The sequence below is a fragment of the Pseudophryne corroboree genome, chromosome 5 (assembly GCF_028390025.1).
Source record: "Pseudophryne corroboree isolate aPseCor3 chromosome 5, aPseCor3.hap2, whole genome shotgun sequence".
Lineage (NCBI taxonomy): Eukaryota > Metazoa > Chordata > Amphibia > Anura > Myobatrachidae > Pseudophryne > Pseudophryne corroboree.
The window spans coordinates 727309066-727330463 of record NC_086448.1 but is presented as its reverse complement, the minus strand read 5'-3'; the positions used below and the strand labels follow the sequence as shown (position 1 = coordinate 727330463).

Sequence of the window (21398 nt, the reverse complement as noted above, 5' to 3'; positions counted from 1 at the left end):
TATGCCGGAGCTCAGTTTCCTCAGCCCGGCCACTCCATCTACACAGTGGCACCTTCTGACCATTTCCTGCTGACTCCTCAGATACCAGTTCTATGGTGAGAAATTTGTCTATGGGATCCTGACTGCCTGGGATACAGTAGATCCTTCTCAACTATTGTAATATCTTGTACTCACCGGAATCTCTCCAATCTCTAAGAAGTGGTGAGCATATAATCATTAGAGAACCTTTTTCATATACCCTGTAGGATCTTGTACAGTATCTGTATTTTGTGTGTATTAGCTCACATACTAATATAGTTTTTTTTTTAATTTGTTCAATCTGTGTTTTATAATGTGCAACTGTGTATTTTTTATGTGTTTTTTTTCTCCCGTGAGCTCTTTTGTTTAATGTTTGATAGGTAATTTTATTTATTATTGGTTTTGTGTTCGTTTATTCTATTTTTAACACTCTGGGGGTAATTCAGATCTGATCGCTAGGGTGCGTTTTTTGCATCCCTGCGATTAGGTAGTCGCCGCCTACAGGGGAGGGGGAATTCGCTGTGCAGGTGTGCGATCGCATGTGCAGGAGAGCAGCACAAACAGAAGTTTGTGCAGTCTCTGCACAGCCCAGGACTTACTCAGCCGCTGCGATGATCGGGGCCAGAGCTGACGTCACGATTCCTCCCTCAAAACACTGGGTCCCTCCTGCGTTTTTCCAGACACTCCCTGAAAACGGTCAAATGCCACCCACAAACTCCCTCTTCCTGTCAATCTTCTTGCGATCGCTGGTGCGATCAGATTTTTGGCACCATCCTGACTCTTCCCAGCACTCCCTATCGCTGCGTACCATCGCGCCTGTGTATTGTGGTGCATACATATGCGCAGTTCAGACCTGATCACCCGCTGTGCGAAAACGCACAGCTGCAATCAGGTCTGAATTAGCCACTCTGTCTGACTATTATTTTGGTAGCAGGAAGTGCCACAACCCTCCTTCTGTTTTTTCATACCAAGCTATATGATAATATAAGGCCACACAACAGGGTGTTTGGATATATGTGAGCATATGGTGTGACAGTTGTAGACTTTGGGCTTCACGATGCATTTTGACTCTGGACATACGTATACAGGAAAAAATGTACAAATGAAAAAGCTTATTTATGTGCAGATGCTCAGTGCATGCACCGGTTGGGATACCGGTTGTCGGGATTCCAGTCTCCTGACCCTGTCGGGATTCCGGCGTTGGCATTCTGACGGCTGCCGGGATTCCAATGTCAGTATTCCGTCTGCCGGGATCCCGAAAGCAGGTATCTTGTACTGCAAAGGACCCAAGGAAGCAACAGAAATACTGGAATAGTGACATCATGCCACTCTTTTAGTGTTTTATGCACCTCATAGCCATAGGCCATCTAGGTGACCAACTAGGTTTATGAATTGGAGTGCTGGCCTTGCCTTGACCTCTCCAGAATGACGAGTGGTGACTTTCTCTTGCAAACATATCAAGAAAGTTTTTCATCTCTAATATAATATCAAACTTCTCATAACTATGCATGAATAAATTCTAAAAATGTAAATAGTAGTGAACGTTAATGAACATTAATGATTGACATATGTGCTGGAGACAGTGGTTGGATTTGTGACAAAATGGCTATTATCAAGTTGAAAACCATTTCAATAGCATCATCAATTGCTTTTGTCTCAATGGATGACAAATATATTGCCTTGAGCAGTGGAGGATTCTTTGATTAATGTAACCGTGACAACTCATTCTGTTTGATTGATTTGTTATTTTAGAAGCTTATACTGTATCTATTTGCTGGTGATAGGAGAAAAATGGATAGAGAGACAGATACTATCTGAAATGTAACTGTGTATATTGTTTTATTGAGCTTGAAGTCATAGAGCCCATGACTTTCTTCAATCAAAGTCACTGTGATATCTTAAAGTCACTGCCACAAAAAGTGTTCAGTAATGGCAAAGGATATATTATCAAGACTCTCTTCAGACTATTTGCAAATGGGTTGTTATGGCAAGAAAACATATTTTATATATATATATATATATATATATATATATATATATATATATATATATATGTAGCCCTACTGGTAATTTTAATATATATATATTGTAATATATTGTGTATACATATGCATATGTAATCTGTCATGTTACATAGGGCATGAAATGAAGGAGTTAAGCTCATGTACTGCAGTATGTGGGGAGAAGTTTCTAGATTGCCATGAGGCCAGGAGATCGTTGGGGAGAGCATGAGGACGGAAGGGAAAGGGGCCCCTGCGCATGCTGTGACAGTTAGTCCCAGACAAACAGTACCTGTGAGAGAGGCAGCATCCCAGCGGGCAGCTCGAGTGACAGAGCAGAGAGCGGGGGACGGAGACGCTGGCAGAGAGGCAGTCCTGGTAGCGGCGATGCTAGAGACGCTGCAGGCATGGAAATAGGCGCTGGCAAAAAGATAGTCTCGGTGACAGTGAGGCTGGAGAACGCTGCAGGCAGACAAATAGCCCCTGGCATAGAGGCAGTCCCGGTGATGTTGGAGAGCCAGAGAGCTGTGCAATAGAGGCGCAAGCAACCAGAGTAAGAGGGAGAATGGTGAGGAGTGAGATCCTGTCAGTGCTGAGGACTCACTGATTGGTACAAGAACTACAATAAGAGGTACCTACACTATCTGTCTTACAATAATCAGACAGAGGGGGTGGAGAGGCAGAGCGTAGAGGAACAAGAGGAATAGGAGGAGTCGGGGGAGCTACCAGAGGTGAGCAACTATCCGTTGTGTCGCCTCCCCCTGGCAAGGTAACTCCTTCAGTACTAAAGTACCCCAAATGCTTGAATCCTCACTGCATTAACTGTATATATTATAAATGTTTCAACTGAACTTTAATTTTAGAGACACCATAAGCATTCTTCTGTATTATATGGACTGAGGCCAGTTATAGAATACACATTACTATATAGACTGTGGCCGATTATATACTACATACCCAGAGATGCTACAGGTGCACTATTGTCACATATAGACTGAAAGCCCAGAACTGTAAAGCCTGTTAAAGTAGAAAGCTGCAAAAAGAAGCACCCATATCGGGATAGCTATTGAAATAGAGACATTCCTGAAGGAGGGGCAACTATAGACTGAAAGAGAAGTAACTATTAGCGAACTGAAGGCATACCGTTTCTCTTATCTACCAGCATGACGAAAAGATAGAAACGCCTTAGAGTAATGATAGACTTTACTAGTAAAGCCTCACGACACAGAGAAACTGATGATACTAAATCTGGATAGCTGTCAGGGACAATAGGATGTGTATATGCTTTGATATAGCCAGCTGGTGACCATTTACCATCAGAGAGAAAAGTCAGTAATAACCAGCCTGACCAGTCAGAGTGGAAAATTAACCCCTAACTGGATGTTAAGAGGAAAAGTGAGTTATAATAACAGTGTCATCGCTGAGTAAAGTAAAGGAAGCAGTCCAAGCTGGATATATTCTATAACTGAGGCAGTATAACTGTAGCATGTAACAACTCGGAAACCATGGGCCCCAACAGTGCACAAATGTTTGTATAAACACTCGGGTCGATCTCATTTTTTAAAGATCTGATATGGTACCAGAGGTAATTTTTTGTTATGCATGCGAATACATTGTATAGGATGGGGAGAGTATAGTGATTAACTTGCGTAATAATTATTATATAGGTGGTAATGTTTGTTGGAACGGTCTAAAGAATTTATTGACGCTGATAGCCCAACTATAGTTGTACAATAAAGCTATTATACTTACCACTGCCTGACTCTTCTGCTAGGGGACCCGACATGCCTAATGGAGAGAAAACAGGTAAATGAATTATTGGATTGTGTGTAATGCATTATCTATACACATAGGCGACTACACATTAGATACGGCTTACCCAAACAAGCCGGGTGATATAACACAATAGTTAATAGTTTGGGTGGAGGCACAAAGGTAGTTGATAGTAACTCTCTCAAACAGCTACCCCAGAGCAGAGCAAGGGGGTTACAAAGTGGAGGCACTGCTGAGATCCTGAGTAGAGCCAGTAAAACACAAGGTTGGGTAGCAATATCTGAAGATTATGGAAGTACTGACAGGGGAAGATGTATATGTATGGGGTCAGACGAAGAAGAAGGACCCCAGAAGGTGTATAGGAATTGGGGGAGACTTTGTAGGGTTCTCTGATGAAGATGTGGTTGGTAAGACTGGCGCTCTGTATGGAATAACTAGACCCATAATAGTGGATAAACGGAGGGGAGCAGCGGGAGAATCAGTTGCCATATTAATAGAAATAGAAAAGGAACCAGATGCTAATTTGATACCACATATGATGATGGCAGATGAGAATATGGGGAAGAAATGGCGCATCATATTACCTGTTAGGAAAGAGAATGAAGTAGATGATGCTGGCCCTTCGGGAGCTCCTGTGAACATCTCAGAGAAGGGGAAAGGAGATTCAAATGTAACAGGTGGACAATTTCAAACAATAGTAGATCGAGTTGTTTCCCAACTAGAAAGTTGGCACTACGAGGGGAGTTATCGTAGGCTAAGAATTTTTTCGGGCATTGTACCTGTACCTACAGGGGAAGATCCATATGAAGCTTGGAAAGAGGCTGCAGTACAACAGGCAGAAGAATGGCAGTGCCCAGATCAGATTAAACGTCAGAGGGTGGTAGAGAGTCTCCGGGGTCCCGCTATGGGAATAGTGCAAGCGGCTAGGCAAAGCAATCCCAACGCTACTTTGGAGACATATCTTGAAGCCCTAGATTATGCTTACGGTACGCTGGAAGATGTAGGGGACTTAATATCTCGACTACACCACACATTTCAGGAGCCTGGGGAGAAACTAAGTTCATATGTGATTCGGGTTGATAAACTATTATACAAAATTGTGGATAAGGGAGGAATAAGCAGAGAAGAAGTGGATAAGAGTCGAATGAAACAGCTGCTCCGAGGGGCTTTGACTACGGACTCGGTTGCACAGAAGCTGAGATGCTCTGGAACAAGAGAACCTGCTCCTGCTTTCAATGAGTTGTTGAAGGAGGTAAAGCAGGAAGAAGCGTTAATAGAGATGCGAGAGAAGACAATAAAGAAGATTAAAGTGGTACAGTCTACAACAGAGATCAATTCCCTGGAGGATAAACTATTAAAAATGATGGAAGAACAAAACAAAAAGATAGATCAGTTTATAGCTACCTACAATGCTCATAGTTCTTCCCAGAATAACTCTCCCAATGAGAATGTAAGAGGGAAGAGGAACACATTCTCAAATAGAGGATGTTTCAAGTGTGGGAGGTTTGGACATAGGGCTTTTGAGTGTAATCTTAATCAAAATATCTCCCGAGTGCCTAAAAACAGCTCTGGTAGGGAAGATGCTGACCAGGGAAACGGACGGGGGAGGCCCGTGGACCCCACACAGGCCTCCTAGAGGTTGGACATTGTGCAACGGGGAGCACGTGGTGGAATGGGATCCTTCCTGAAGGGTTAATGGGACCAGCTCCGATAATGACTGCCCAGATAGACGGGCATAATTGTGATATCTTGATTGATAGCGGCTCTCAAGTATCAATAATCTTTGAAGATTGGTATAGGATGAACATCCCGGATGTACCAATTAAACCCCTGTCCGGGTTAGTGATATGGGGTCTTAGCGTGGAGAAATATCCTTACTTGGGATATGTCGAAGTAATGATAGAATGTGGACAAGAGTGTGAAGACGAGACAGAGAGACTCCAAGTGCCCTTAATTGCATTGATTTGCCCAGGAGTTCCACAGGAGAGAGGAGAGCCACCGTTAATTATTGGAACCAATACCAGGATATATCCCATCCTTTTGAAATGGCTAAGTAAACATGATGACTTGGCTGTTATGCCTAATTACTCCTATGGTGTGCAAATTGAAGAGGAACAAGGGGAGAACATCAACAAATTTGATATTTGTTTTCGGGGAAGTGAACTGCCACCTGAGGAAAAACATAAGATAATTGAGGAGTTGGAACGCCGAGAGCAAGCTTTCTCTACTGGGGAGTGGGACCTAGGTCGAGCAAAAGGGGTGGAGCATCATATTGTCCTCACAGACACTACTCCTTTTCGAGAACGGTCCCGGCGTATAGCCCCCGCGGATTTCGAGGATATGAGGAAACACCTGAAGGGACTATTGGAGAATCAGGTAATCATGGAGTCAAAGAGCCCTTATGCCTCTCCAATTGTCATCGCTCGAAAAAAAAACCGGCAATATACGAATGTGCATTGACTATCGAACACTGAATCAAAGGACAGTGACAGATCAGTATACGGTGCCCAGGATCGATGAAGCCTTAGACTGTCTACAAGGAAGTACTATCTTCTCTGTTCTAGACTTAAGAAATGGGTATTACCAAATACCGATGTGCCCTCAGGATCGAGAAAAGACTGCATTTATATGTCCCTTAGGATTTTACGAATTTCTCCAAATGCCGCAGGGAGTAAAGGGAGCACCGGCCACCTTTCAACGGACAATGGAGAAGACGATAGGTGACATGAATTATCGGGAGGTAATTGTGTATCTAGACGATATAATTGTCTTCGGGACGACTATAGAAGAACATAACCAACGCCTTCTAAAAGTTTTAGACAGGTTGATTGAAGGTGGCCTGAAACTATCAGTAGATAAATGCCACCTATGTCAGTTAAGTGTCAAGTACCTAGGGCACATAGTAAGTAAGGATGGAGTAGCTACGGATCCGGACAAGGTGAAAGCAGTGACCAACTGGCCGCGCCCTACTAAGTTGAAGGAATTAAGATCGTTCCTTGGGTTTTGTGGCTATTACCGGAGGTTTGTTCCGAATTATTCAGCTACTGCTAAACCACTAACCGACTTAACAAAGGGATACTTGTCTATGACAGAGAGAAAGACCTCAAGGACAACAAGGAGTGGTGATCTATACAAGGTTAATGAACCATTCGGAGAAAGGTGGACAGGTGAATGTGAAAGGTCTTTTAATGCCCTGAAAGAGAGCTTAACGAGTGCCACTGTATTAGCTTATGCAAATCCCAATTTACCCTATGTACTACATATTGATGCTTCCATAGAGGGCTTAGGAGGCGTATTATATCAGAGACATCAGGAGGAATTGCGGCCTGTATCTTTTGCCAGCAGAGGGGTATCAGACAGTGAAAAGCGATATCCTACGCACAAACTTGAATTCTTGGCGTTAAAATGGTGCATCGTGGATAAATTTCACGACTATCTATATGGAGCCAAATTCGAAGTTCACACTGACAACAACCCCCTTACTTATGTACACACTACCGCCAAGTTGGATGCGACAGGGCATCGCTGGTTGGCCGCTCTGGCACTGTACGACTTCTCTCTGAAATATCGGCCAGGGGTGAACAATGTTGATGCAGATTCATTATCAAGAATCCCAGGGCAGTCAGCAGAAGGGAAGGAGGACGATGAATGGATTGAGATACCGGCTGGAGAAGTTCGTGGGATGTGCCGCATCCTACAAATAGAGAATCATATAAAGCATGCACAAGTGGGTGCATTAGGAGCAACTCCTGAAGCACTTCCACTATCCTACTGTTGGATCAATTTACTGGAGATGGAAGGTTTGGAAAAATTGAAGGAGGGCCAGATTAGGCAAGATCAACTTCAAGACCCTTGTATTGGACAAAGGATGAATGGAGCCGGTAAACAGAGGAATGACTATATGAGGCCAGAGATAGAGGAGGAAGTTAGGCTATTGAACAAACAGAAGAAGAACCTGCTTATGAGACGGGGAGCACTACACAGACACACAAAACAGAGCGATGGAAGAGAGAGATACCAATTGGTATTACCAAGGAAGTATCGGATGAGAGTTATGCAGTTTTTACATGATAACCACGGACACTTAGGGTTTGAAAAAACTCTAAAACTGGTAACCGACCGGTTTTATTGGCCGAAGATGAAGAGAGAAATAGAGAAATACTGCGGCAATTGTGGGAATTGTATCGTAAGAAAGACTTTGCCTGAAAGAGCGGCCCCGCTAGTAACGTTCAAGAGCAATGGTCCTATGGACTTAGTATGCATGGATTTCCTAACGTTAGAGGTAGAATCAGGAAAGAAATGTAATATACTAGTGGTGACGGATCATTTCACCCGCTATGCTCAGGCCTATATAACCCCTAACCAGAAGGCAGTCACAGTCGCGAATACTCTTTGGGATCAATTCTTTGTCCACTATGGGCTACCAAACCGGTTACATTCGGATCAGGGTAGGGACTTTGAAAGTAGACTAATTAAGGAATTGTGTAAGAGCTGTGGGATATCCAAATCAAGAACAACGCCCTACCACCCACAAGGAGATCCACAACCAGAGCGTTTCAACAGGACATTGTTGAATATGCTAGGAACATTAAGTCCTGTAGAAAAAATTCATTGGAAAAGACACATTGGCCGACTAGTGCATGCATACAATTGCACCCAGAGTGATGCCACAGGATACTCGCCATATTACCTGATGTTCGGAAGAGAAGCTAAGCTTCCAATAGATGTGAGCATGGGTGTTTCATCTGGGGAAAGCTCCTATTCATCCCATCTGAAATATGTAAAGAAGTTAAGGGAAGAGTTGAAAAAAGCGTATGAATTAGCAGAGCACACAGCTGATAAACTAGGAAAAAAAAAAAAAAATCCGATATGACAGGAAAGTGCGAGATCACGCATTGGCACCAGGAGATAGAGTGTTACTTAGACGATTGGGAATGCCAAAGAAATTCAAGATTATGAACAGATGGAAGGAACAGCCATATGTAGTGATAGAAAAATTCCCAGATCTGCCAGTGTACAAACTACGACCGGAGAGCGGATCAGGAGCAACTTTAACCTATCATCGGCAGCATCTGCTCCCCATCGGACGGGAAGTACGTTTAGAGTCCTTTCGAGAGGAGGGTGAAACGCCATCCACCAAGGGATTGGTAGATCCAGGAATAGAGACCAATATAGCTAATGAAACTGATAGTATAAATGAAGAAGATGAGATAATTGGCTATTATTATAGAGAGTCAGCTAATAGAGTCGAAGAGCCTACCAAAGAAAGTATTAGAGATGTTCCCGAGGATATATCTGGAATAAGAGCAGAACTATTGAGTATAGAGAGCTACGAATGCTATCCTGGAACAGGGCTAGCAGAAGATGGAGACCCCGGAACAGGGCTGGTAGAAGATAGAGGGGAAGTACAAGGGGATTTCAACTACTATAATTTCAATGACACAGAATGGATAGATGAAGGGGCACATAATAGACCAGAAAGACAGAGACGGGCTCCTTTAGTGTTAACTTACGATCAGTTGGGGGTACCTTGTATGGTGCCAAGAGTTAATCACATGGGTATGGTGTTATCTTGGCCATATTTTAGCAATTAAATAAGATAAAGAATATGGTGATCCAATTCAACGAGTGTAAGTAGATCACCAGGGGGAGAGTGTAGCCCTACTGGTAATTTTAATATATATATATTGTAATATATTGTGTATACATATGCATATGTAATCTGTCATGTTACATAGGGCATGAAATGAATGAGTTAAGCTCATGTACTGCAGTATGTGGGGAGAAGTTTCTAGATTGCCATGAGGCCAGGAGATCGTTGGGGAGAGCATGAGGACGGAAGGGAAAGGGGCCCCTGCGCATGCTGTGACAGTTAGTCCCAGACAAACAGTACCTGTGAGAGAGGCAGCATCCCAGCGGGCAGCTCGAGTGACAGAGCAGAGAGCGGGGGACGGAGACGCTGGCAGAGAGGCAGTCCTGGTAGCGGCGATGCTAGAGACGCTGCAGGCATGGAAATAGGCACTGGCAAAAAGATAGTCTCGGTGACAGTGAGGCTGGAGAACGCTGCAGGCAGACAAATAGCCCCTGGCATAGAGGCAGTCCCGGTGATGTTGGAGAGCCAGAGAGCTGTGCAATAGAGGCGCAAGCAACCAGAGTAAGAGGGAGAACGGTGAGGAGTGAGATCCTGTCAGTGCTGAGGACTCACTGATTGGTACAAGAACTACAATAAGAGGTACCTACACTATCTGTCTTACAATAATCAGACAGAGGGGGTGGAGAGGCAGAGCGTAGAGGAACAAGAGGAATAGGAGGAGTCGGGGGAGCTACCAGAGGTGAGCAACTATCCGTTGTGTCGCCTCCCCCTGGCAAGGTAACTCCTTCAGTACTAAAGTACCCCAAATGCTTGAATCCTCACTGCATTAACTGTATATATTATAAATGTTTCAACTGAACTTTAATTTTAGAGACACCATAAGCATTCTTCTGTATTATATGGACTGAGGCCAGTTATAGAATACACATTACTATATAGACTGTGGCCGATTATATACTACATACCCAGAGATGCTACAGGTGCACTATTGTCACATATAGACTGAAAGCCCAGAACTGTAAAGCCTGTTAAAGTAGAAAGCTGCAAAAAGAAGCACCCATATCGGGATAGCTATTGAAATAGAGACATTCCTGAAGGAGGGGCAACTATAGACTGAAAGAGAAGTAACTATTAGCGAACTGAAGGCATACCGTTTCTCTTATCTACCAGCATGACGAAAAGATAGAAACGCCTTAGAGTAATGATAGACTTTACTAGTAAAGCCTCACGACACAGAGAAACTGATGATACTAAATCTGGATAGCTGTCAGGGACAATAGGATGTGTATATGCTATGATATAGCCAGCTGGTGACCATTTACCATCAGAGAGAAAAGTCAGTAATAACCAGTCCGACCAGTCAGAGTGGAAAATTAACCCCTAACTGGATGTTAAGAGGAAAAGTGAGTTATAATAACAGTGTCATCGCTGAGTAAAGTAAAGGAAGCAGTCCAAGCTGGATATATTCTATAACTGAGGCAGTATAACTGTAGCATGTAACAACTCGGAAACCATGGGCCCCAACAGTGCACAAATGTTTGTATAAACACTCGGGTCGATCTCATTTTTTAAAGATCTGATATGGTACCAGAGGTAATTTTTTGTTATGCATGCGAATACATTGTATAGGATGGGGAGAGTATAGTGATTAACTTGCGTAATAATTATTATATAGGTGGTAATGTTTGTTGGAACGGTCTAAAGAATTTATTGACGCTGATAGCCCAACTATAGTTGTACAATAAAGCTATTATACTTACCACTGCCTGACTCTTCTGCTAGGGGACCCGACATGCCTAATGGAGAGAAAACAGGTAAATGAATTATTGGATTGTGTGTAATGCATTATCTATACACATAGGCGACTACACATTAGATACGGCTTACCCAAACAAGCCGGGTGATATAACACAATAGTTAATAGTTTGGGTGGAGGCACAAAGGTAGTTGATAGTAACTCTCTCGAACAGCTACCCCAGAGCAGAGCAAGGGGGTTACATATATATATATATATATAAAGCAATAGAGAATAGCGCCTAGGTAAATTCAATAAGAGCCCTTAAAATAGAGGAAGAATACTGACTCTTTAGTCAAACCTAACACTCCTCACAAGTAAGTGAGTGGCCGCTCTTAAACAATATGGAGATAAATATTTAAAAAAATGAAGTATAAAAAGCGCCTAATAGTGTCGGTGAATCACTCTTCGTGAATATAAACGTGATGATAGAACAGACAAAGTATAACAACTTAGCTGCGGATATTTCTGGTAGATGACTCTTAGAAGCCGGACATGTAAAGGAGAGATAAATTTGACATAGTGTGTACTGTTTTAAAATTTCACAGGTGTTTAAAAACCAATTTAGGAACTATGCTGGTTCCAAATTTTTAGTAAAAAACTATATTGGTTAAAAACGATAACAGTTTAATAAACACACTCCTGCCATATATAGACAATAAACAGTAAAATAGGTTTAAGGACGTATATAGCAGCTCATTCAGTTGTAAATGTAGGTATTAATCGTACAAGATTATGAAGTATAGCAGGCTTATCTGTCCACATATAGAAATTTTGGGATAGAATTCATCCGTAAATGCAAGTATCAAACGTACAAGATAAAATATAAAAGCATGGCTTATCTGTCCACGGATGGGAAGTCAGAGGGGTAAGCATCTAAGAGTCATCTACCAGAAATATCCGCAGCTAAGTTGTTATACTTTGTCTGTTCTATCATCACGTTTATATTCACGAAGAGTGATTCACCGACACTATTAGGCGCTTTTTATACTTCATTTTTTTAAATATTTATATATATATATATATATATATATATGGATACACAAATCCGGCACTCTGAGGAAAGTGTTACCTCCTGGAAACTCGCTGGTGTGCTATCCAAGAGAAAGTTTCCCATAAATATTGAAAAACACAGGCGGCACTCCCAGACTTGTAAAGGTGAAAAAACTTTATAACAACGTTTCGGGGGGTCTCACCCCATCATCAGGCTAAAATTCATAGTACAAAGTGAACAGATTTATACTCACCGGTCTTCTGTGCTCCCGCCCGTCACCGGCAGCCGCCACAGACTCCGTCACTGTACTTCCGGCCTCAGACTGCTGACATCAGCGGAAGCTACGGACAGACGCAACTTGCGCCGGGAGGGACTAGGACAAAGCAACAGAGCGCCGATGAGTTACCATAACAACATATAAACAATACAGTGATAAAAACAGAACTCAGATGCGGGGAAAACAAACAAACCCCCACAATCAAAAATCGTGCAAAACACAACTACTACATGTATGTGGTAACTACCTCATTATAGCACAAATTACCTAACAGCACGCAGGTATATATGACCTATGCAAATCATTACTAAAAGAAACACTAGCATCTCTATACTTATAGTCATACCTTGTACATATGGTCATATCTAACTTGCAGCTTTGTTTAAGAAAACTTTCTTGAGGGGAATTATATATATTTTTATAGAAGGTTGTATATATTTGTTTGGAAGGAGAGCTATGTGTATTTTATTAAAAAACTACTACATGAATCTTATACAAAAGATTATTTAAATACCAAAACCTACAACACATAACTATCTCCCAAACATATCTCCCAAAGTATAATTATTGCTCATTTAAGAAAGATATAACCCAAAGAACAAAGCACGAACCATAGTTAATAATTTATAAAAAGGCAGAAAGACTTAGGGACTCATTGAGCCCCCTAGGGCTAACGGTATCCAGAGTATGGATCCACCGTGCCTCCAATTGAAGAAGTTTCTTAGCTCGATCTCCCCTACGTAGGGAGTCCGGGACCTGTGCAATCATCCTGTATCTCAAGGCCGACATACCATGCCTGGCTTGTGCAAAGTGCCTTGCCACAGCCTGGTCACTGGTGCCTGCCACTAGTGCTGCCCTAATGGCAGCACGGTGTTGGGCAATTCTTTCTTTGAATTGCCTCTCTGTCTTGCCCACATAATGGAGACCACAGGGGCAAGACAAGAGGTAAACAACAAACCTGGATGAGCATGTCAAGACAGACTTGATGGTAAACTGTTTGCCCGAATACGGGTGACTAAATTTATTACCTGTAATGAGTGCACTACACGTGGTGCACCCTGTGCATTTATAACACCCTCCCTTTCTCGACAGAAAGTGTTGTTTAGGGGGCTCCATCCCTGTGATGTCTGTGCGCACTACCAGATCTTTAACATTAGGTCCCCTAGTAAAACTGGGGAGCAGCCGGGTATCCCTAAGAGATGGCAATTCAGGATCCGAACTAACAATGGGCCAAAGACGTTTGGCCTTTTTACCTATATATTTGCTTTTGGTCGTGTATCTGTTAACCCATGGAACCCTCTGCATAGTATTCAATTTAGGTACTTTATCTTTAATTAAATCCTGTCGATCAAGTGCCAATGCCTTGCTCTTAGCCTGATCTAATAATGCTTTGGGATATCCCCTAGCTAGAAATTTATTGGCAATGTTGTCCACTTGTATCTTTCTCTCATTAGCATCACTAACGATGCGGCATGCTCTCACAAACTGTGAGAACGGCAAGCTGTCCCTTGTGGCCTGTGGATGAAAACTACTATAACTCAGTAAAGTGTTGCGGTCGGTGGGTTTAACGTACATACTAGTACTGAGCTGTTGTCCCACCACACTGATGTCTACATCTAAGAAATGGACTCCCTGCTGACTGATGTTGGCTGTGAGTTTGACTGGACTCAAGGAAGAATTGTGTTGATTAATAATACCTTCCAAATGACTCACCTCTCCAGTCCAGAAAAGCAAAATATCATCGATGTAGCGATAATATTTAAACACAAACTTACTAATGTTGGGGTCCTCGAAAAACAACTTATGTTCAACTTCGTGCATAAAGGAATTTGCATATGAAGGGGCCACTCGGCTCCCCATAGCACACCCCGCTTGTTGAAGGAAAAAACTTCCGTCAAATAAGAAGTAATTGTGTGTTAGTGTAAATTCCAATAATTTGCAGAAAAAACCCACATCCGGACCCGTATACACCGGACTGCTGGAAACCAGTTTAAATACTGCTGTCAAACCCTGCTCGTGCGGTATACACGTGTATAGACTGGTGACATCTATACTGGCCATCACTATACCTTCAGGTACTGTTATGAATTCAGCAAAACTTCTTAACAGGGAAGAGGTGTCTTTCAAATGCGTATCAGTATGTTGAATAACAGGTTGCAAATAGAAATCTAGGGAACTGGATATCGGTTCACACAACGACCCCCGGGCAGAGATGATAGGTCTGCCAGGCGGTCGTTGCGGATCTTTGTGCAATTTGGGGATTGTGTAAAAAACTGGGACTGTCTTAGCTCTTTCCTAAATCTATCCGTAGGATCCACTGTTAATTTACAATAAGTATTGACATCATCTAGCACATGCGGCACACTCAGACTTGTAAAGGTGAAAAAACTTTATAACAACGTTTCGGGGGGTCTCACCCCATCATCAGGCTAACATTCATAGTACAAAGTGAACAGATTTATACTCACCGGTCTTCTGTGCTCCCGCCCGTCACCGGCAGCCGCCACAGACTCCGTCACTGTATTTCCGGCCTCACACTGCTGTCATCAGCGGAAGCTACGGACAGACGCGACTTGCGCCGGGAGGGACTAGGACAAAGCAACAGAGCGCCGATGAGTTACTATGACAACATATAAACAATACAGTGATGATGGGGTGAGACCCCCCGAAACGTTGTTATAAAGTTTTTTCACCTTTACAAGTCTGGGAGTACCGCCTGTGTTTTTCAATATTTATGGGAAACTTTCTCTTGGATGGCACACCAGCGAGTTTCCAGGAGGTAACACTGTCCTCAGAGTGCCGGATTTGTGTATCCATATCTATTGCTACGGGTGGCCCATGCTTTGGAACCTGATTAGCTATCATGGCACCACTACAGTGAGAGTTATACTCCTCAGGACTGGCAGTGTTTTGCACTTAGCACTTTTACCTGCACAGGTCTCTTTTTTGTATATACAATTTTTTTTGCACTTGCACTTTTTCACTGCACAGGATAAGCACCTTTTTTACCTTTTGACAACATGGCAGTTTCTGACAATGCAGCGGCAGAACTTGTTAATCAAATGCTGGTATGTGACACGACTGATACGTTCAGCTTCTCAGACGCTGAAGCACATGGCATTCTTCTTTCTGAACCGGCCTTTGATTTGGGCTCCAGTGGCTCTAATGAAGATTTGTTTCGTGAATGGTTTAAGCTAAAAAAACGAGAGATGTACTTTCGCTATCATGGGTTAACATTATCTGAATACTTCAGGAATAAACAGATCCCACGTGGCTTCAGAATGCATAATATCCCCACCATCGGACGGTATAGCATTCCTTTCTGTTCCAAGTGGATTGCGATATTAAATAAGTGTTCGATGGACCTTATTCTCCTCGTGATTGAGGAATCCACTAAAGAACTGAATTCTACTAAAGATAAAATTGTCAGTTTTGAACAGGAACATCTTGGGACTTTACGTGAGGATAAGCAGACTGATTGGCTGAATCAATTACAGAAAGATCTTGAGGGATATCAAAAAGATCTTCTTAAATTCAAAAAAGAAAAATTGCTTAAAGTTCAGCAGGATTATGCTGAGCATAGAGTATACAATTGGCTGAACACCACCAACAGACCACCACGTGGGACAGTGCATTTCTCCAAGATGAGAGGACAATCTAAAAGAGCCGGACCTTATTCAAGTACGTCGGCAAGCGACAGTGACCAGGCGCAGGCTTCCAGACACATCCCTTTAGGTGTGGACACCCGGGCCCACAAGGCAGGGTCCAGAAAAAACCCATGCGAAGGGGGAGGCAGACGCAGAGGCAGAGGGCAAACAAGCCTCCAAAGGGTCCAAGGACCTAATATTTAATCTCTCTAGTTGTATGTTGACCGAAGCAGAGACTCAGGTTTTAGCCAAGGGTCTTAGTTTTGTCCCCACACATTTCCACCAGGAGTTTCAAGGGATGGTTGACAACTTCAAATTTCATTGCAAACTCAAGATTAGAGAATTTTTTGACAAACAGAGTAATAAAGGACTGAGCACATCCTGCAGGAGTGGTGATGTTGTTAGCCATACTAAGAAGTTTAAACCTGTTTCTACATTTGACCCGCAGTCTTTTAATCCTGCAGTGAGGACCTTTTCTAGATTATTAGAAGGGTGCAATAAGGAAGCACATGGTACTCCTCCGTATGTTCATCAGAATTTAACAAGGGATGAACACTCTGCTTTGATGAACTTAAGCAAGCGTCAAGATATCATCATTAGGGGTGCTGATAAGGGGGGAGCCATAGTGGTCATGGACCTTAGTACCTATAGAAAAGAGTGTCTTAGATTGCTAGATGATGTCAATACTTATTGTAAATTAACAGTGGATCCTACGGATAGATTTCGGAAAGAGCTATGTTCTTTAGTAGAGGATAGTGTTAGCAGGGGCATAATTGATGGTGACACTAGAGATTTTTTGTGCAAGAAATCACTGACAGTCCCCGTTTTTTACACAATCCCCAAATTGCACAAAGATCCGCAACGACCGCCTGGCAGACCTATCATCTCTGCCCGGGGGTCGTTGTGTGAACCGATATCCAGTTTCCTAGATTTCTATTTGCAACCTGTTATTCAACATACTGATACGCATTTGAAAGACACCTCTTCCCTGTTAAGAAGTTTTGCTGAATTCATAACAGTACCTGAAGGTATAGTGATGGCCAGTATAGATGTCACCAGTCTATACACATGTATACCGCACGAGCAGGGATTGACAGCAGTATTTAAACTGGTTTCCAGCAGTCCGGTGTATACGGGTCCGGATGTGGGTTTTTTTCTGCAAATTATTGGAATTTACACTAACACACAATTACTTCTTATTTGACGGAAGTTTTTTCCTTCAACAAGCGGGGTGTGCTATGGGGAGCCGAGTGGCCCCTTCATATGCAAATTCCTTTATGCACGAAGTTGAACATAAGTTGTTTTTCGAGGACCCCAACATTAGTAAGTTTGTGTTTAAATATTATCGCTACATCGATGATATTTTGCTTTTCTGGACTGGAGAGGTGAGTCATTTGGAAGGTATTATTAATCAACACAATTCTTCCTTGAGTCCAGTCAAACTCACAGCCAACATCAGTCAGCAGGGAGTCCATTTCTTAGATGTAGACATCAGTGTGGTGGGACAACAGCTCAGTACTAGTATGTACGTTAAACCCACCGACCGCAACACTTTACTGAGTTATAGTAGTTTTCATCCACAGGCCACAAGGGACAGCTTGCCGTTCTCACAGTTTGTGAGAGCATGCCGCATCGTTAGTGATGCTAATGAGAGAAAGATACAAGTGGACAACATTGCCAATAAATTTCTAGCTAGGGGATATCCCAAAGCATTATTAGATCAGGCTAAGAGCAAGGCATTGGCACTTGATCGACAGGATTTAATTAAAGATAAAGTACCTAAATTGAATACTATGCAGAGGGTTCCATGGGTTAACAGATACACGACCAAAAGCAAATATATAGGTAAAAAGGCCAAACGTCTTTGGCCCATTGTTAGTTCGGATCCTGAATTGCCATCTCTTAGGGATACCCGGCTGCTCCCCAGTTTTACTAGGGGACCTAATGTTAAAGATCTGGTAGTGCGCACAGACATCACAGGGATGGAGCCCCCTAAACAACACTTTCTGTCGAGAAAGGGAGGGTGTTATAAATGCACAGGGTGCACCACGTGTAGTGCACTCATTACAGGTAATAAATTTAGTCACCCGTATTCGGGCAAACAGTTTACCATCAAGTCTGTCTTGACATGCTCATCCAGGTTTGTTGTTTACCTCTTGTCTTGCCCCTGTGGTCTCCATTATGTGGGCAAGACAGAGAGGCAATTCAAAGAAAGAATTGCCCAACACCGTGCTGCCATTAGAGCAGCACTAGTGGCAGGCACCAGTGACCAGGCTGTGGCAAGGCACTTTGCACAGGCCAGGCATGGTATGTCGGCCTTGAGATACAGGATGATTGCACAGGTCCGGGACCCCCTACGTAGGGGAGATCGAGCTAAGAAACTTCTTCAATTGGAGGCACGGTGGATCCATACTCTGGATACCGTTAGCCCTGCCTTTTTATAAATGATTAACTATGGTTCGTGCTTTGTTCTTTGGGTTATATCTTTCTTAAATGAGCAATAATTAATTTAGTGATGTGCACCGGAAATTTTTCGGGTTTTGTGTTTTGGTTTTGGGTTCGGTTCTGCGGCCGTGTTTTGGGTTCGGACGCGTTTTGGTAAAACCGAAAAATTTTTGTCGGATTCGGGTGTGTTTTGGATTCGGGTGTTTTTTTCAAAAAACACTAAAAAACAGCTTAAATCATAGAATTTGGGGGTCATTTTGATCCCATAGTATTATTAACCTCAATAACCATAATTTCCACTCATTTTCAGTCTATTCTGAACACCTTACACCTCACAATATTATTTTTAGTCCTAAAATTTGCACCGAGGTCGCTGGATGGCTAAGCTAAGCGACACAAGTGGCCGACACAAACACCTGGCCCATCTAGGAGTGGCACTGCAGTGTCAGACAGGATGGCACTTGAAAAAAATAGTCCCCAAACAGCACATGATGCAAAGATAAAAAGAGGCGCAATGAGGTAGCTGTGTGACTAAGCTAAGCGACCCTAGTGGCCGACACAAACACCTGGCCCATCTAGGAGTGGAACTGCAGTGTCAGACAGGATGGCCCTTCAAAAAAATAGTCCCCAAACAGCACATGATGCAAAGAAAAAAAGAGGCGCACCAAGGTCGCTGTGTGACTAAGCTAAGCGACACAAGTGGCCGACACAAACACCTGGCCCATCTAGGAGTGGCACTGCAGTGTCAGACAGGATGGCACTTGAAAAAAATAGTCCCCAAACAGCACATGATGCAAAGAAAAAAAGAGGCGCAAAGAGGTAGCTGTGTGACTAAGCTAAGCGACCCAAGTGGCCGACACAAACACCTGGCCCATCTAGGAGTGGTACTGCAGTTTTCTAGCGAGAGGATGAGTGCTTCCATCCTCATGTGAAGCTGAACCACTAGCCATGAACATAGGCCAGGGCCTCAGCCGTTCCTTGCCACTCCGTGTCGTAAATGGCATATTGGCAAGTTTACGCTTCTCCTCAGACGCTTTTAATTTTGATTTTTGGGTCATTTTACTGAACTTTTGTGTTTTGGATTTTACATGCTCTCTACTATGACATTGGGCATCGGCCTTGGCAGACGACGTTGATGGCATTTTATCGTCTCGGCCATGACTAGTGGCAGCAGCTTCAGCACGAGGTGGAAGTGGATCTTGATCTTTCCCTATTTTTTTAACCTCCACATTTTTGTTCTCCATATTTTAATGTGTGGAATTATATGCCAGTATCATTAGCAATGGCCTACTACTATATATACTGCGCACAACTAAAATGCACCACAGGTATACAATGTAGATGGATAGTATACTTAATGGATGACGAGTGACGACACAGAGGTAGGTACAGCAGTGGCCTACCGTACTGCTATATATAGTATACTGGTGGACACTGTCAGCAAACTGCAAAACTAAAATGCACCACAGGTATACAATGTAGATGGATAGTATACTTAATGGATGACGAGTGACGACACAGAGGAAGGTACAGCAGTGGCCTACCGTACTGCTATATATAGTATACTGGTGGACACTGTCAGCAAACTGCTAAACTAAAATGCACCACAGGTATACAATGTAGATGGATAGTATACTTAATGGATGACAAGTGACGACACAGAGGTAGGTACAGCAGTGGCCTACCGTACTGCTATATACAGTATAATGGACCTGGTGGACACTATCAGCAGACTGCTAAACTACTAGTATATAAAAAAAACCCACCACAGGTATACAATGTAGATGGATGGATAGTATACTTAATGGATGATGAGTGACGACACAGAGGTAGGTACAACAGTGGCCTACCGTACTGCTATATACAGTATAATGGATCTGGTGGACACTGTCAGCAGACTGCTAAACTACTAAAATAAAAAAAAAGCCACCACAGGTATACAATGTAGATGGATGGATAGTATACTTAATGGATGACGAGTGATGACACAGAGGTAGGTACAGCAGTGGCCTACCGTACTGCTATATACAGTATAATGGACCTGGTGGACACTGTCAGCAGACTGCTAAACTACTAGTATAAAAAAAAAGCCCCCACAGGTATACAATGTAGATGGATGGATAGTATACTTAATGGATGACGAGTGACGACACAGAGGTAGGTACAGGAGTGGCCTACCGTACTGCTATATACAGTATAATGGACCTGGTGGACACTGTCAGCAGACTGCTAAACTACTAGTATAAAAAAAAAGCCACCACAGGTATACAATGTAGATGGATGGATAGTATACTTAATGGATGACGAGTGACGACACAGAGGTAGGTACAGCAGTGGCCTACCGTACTGCTATATACAGTATAATGGACCTGGTGGACACTGTCAGCAGACTGCTAAACTACTAGTATAAAAAAAAAGCCACCACAGGTATACAATGTAGATGGATGGATAGTATACTTAATGGATGACGAGTGATGACACAGAGGTAGGTACAGCAGTGGCCTACCGTACTGCTATATACAGTATAATGGACCTGGTGGACACTGTCAGCAGACTGCTAAACTACTAGTATAAAAAAAAAGCCACCACAGGTATACAATGTAGATGGATGGATAGTATACTTTATGGATGATGAGTGACGACACAGAGGTAGGTACAGCAGTGGCCTACCGTACTGCTATATACAGTATAATGGACCTGGTGGACACTGTCAGCAGACTGCTAAACTACTAGTATAAAAAAAAAGCCACCACAGGTATATAATACAATGTAGATGGATGGATAGTATACTTTATGGATGACGAGTGACGACACAGAGGTAGGTACAGCAGTGGCCTACCGTACTGCTATATACAG

At 42.9% G+C, this 21398-nt stretch overlaps 1 protein-coding gene across 3 annotated transcripts; it reads left to right on the top strand.

Moving 5' to 3' along the window:
• Nucleotides 1-2175: 2175 nt before the first annotated feature.
• Nucleotides 2176-5427, top strand: LOC134928366 (paraneoplastic antigen Ma2 homolog). Of its 3 annotated transcripts, none has more exons than XM_063924029.1 (2): nt 2176-2649; nt 3686-5427. In XM_063924029.1, exon 2 carries the CDS (start codon nt 4081-4083, stop codon nt 5425-5427), a length of 1347 nt encoding a protein of 448 aa, XP_063780099.1. In that variant the 5' UTR covers nt 2176-2649; nt 3686-4080. The 3 variants fall into 3 exon arrangements, with proteins under 3 accessions (XP_063780099.1, XP_063780098.1, XP_063780097.1); XM_063924028.1 differs by having other exon boundaries at nt 2176-2787; XM_063924027.1 differs by having other exon boundaries at nt 2176-2787; nt 2882-5427.
• The last annotated feature ends 15971 nt before the right edge of the window (nt 5428-21398 follow it).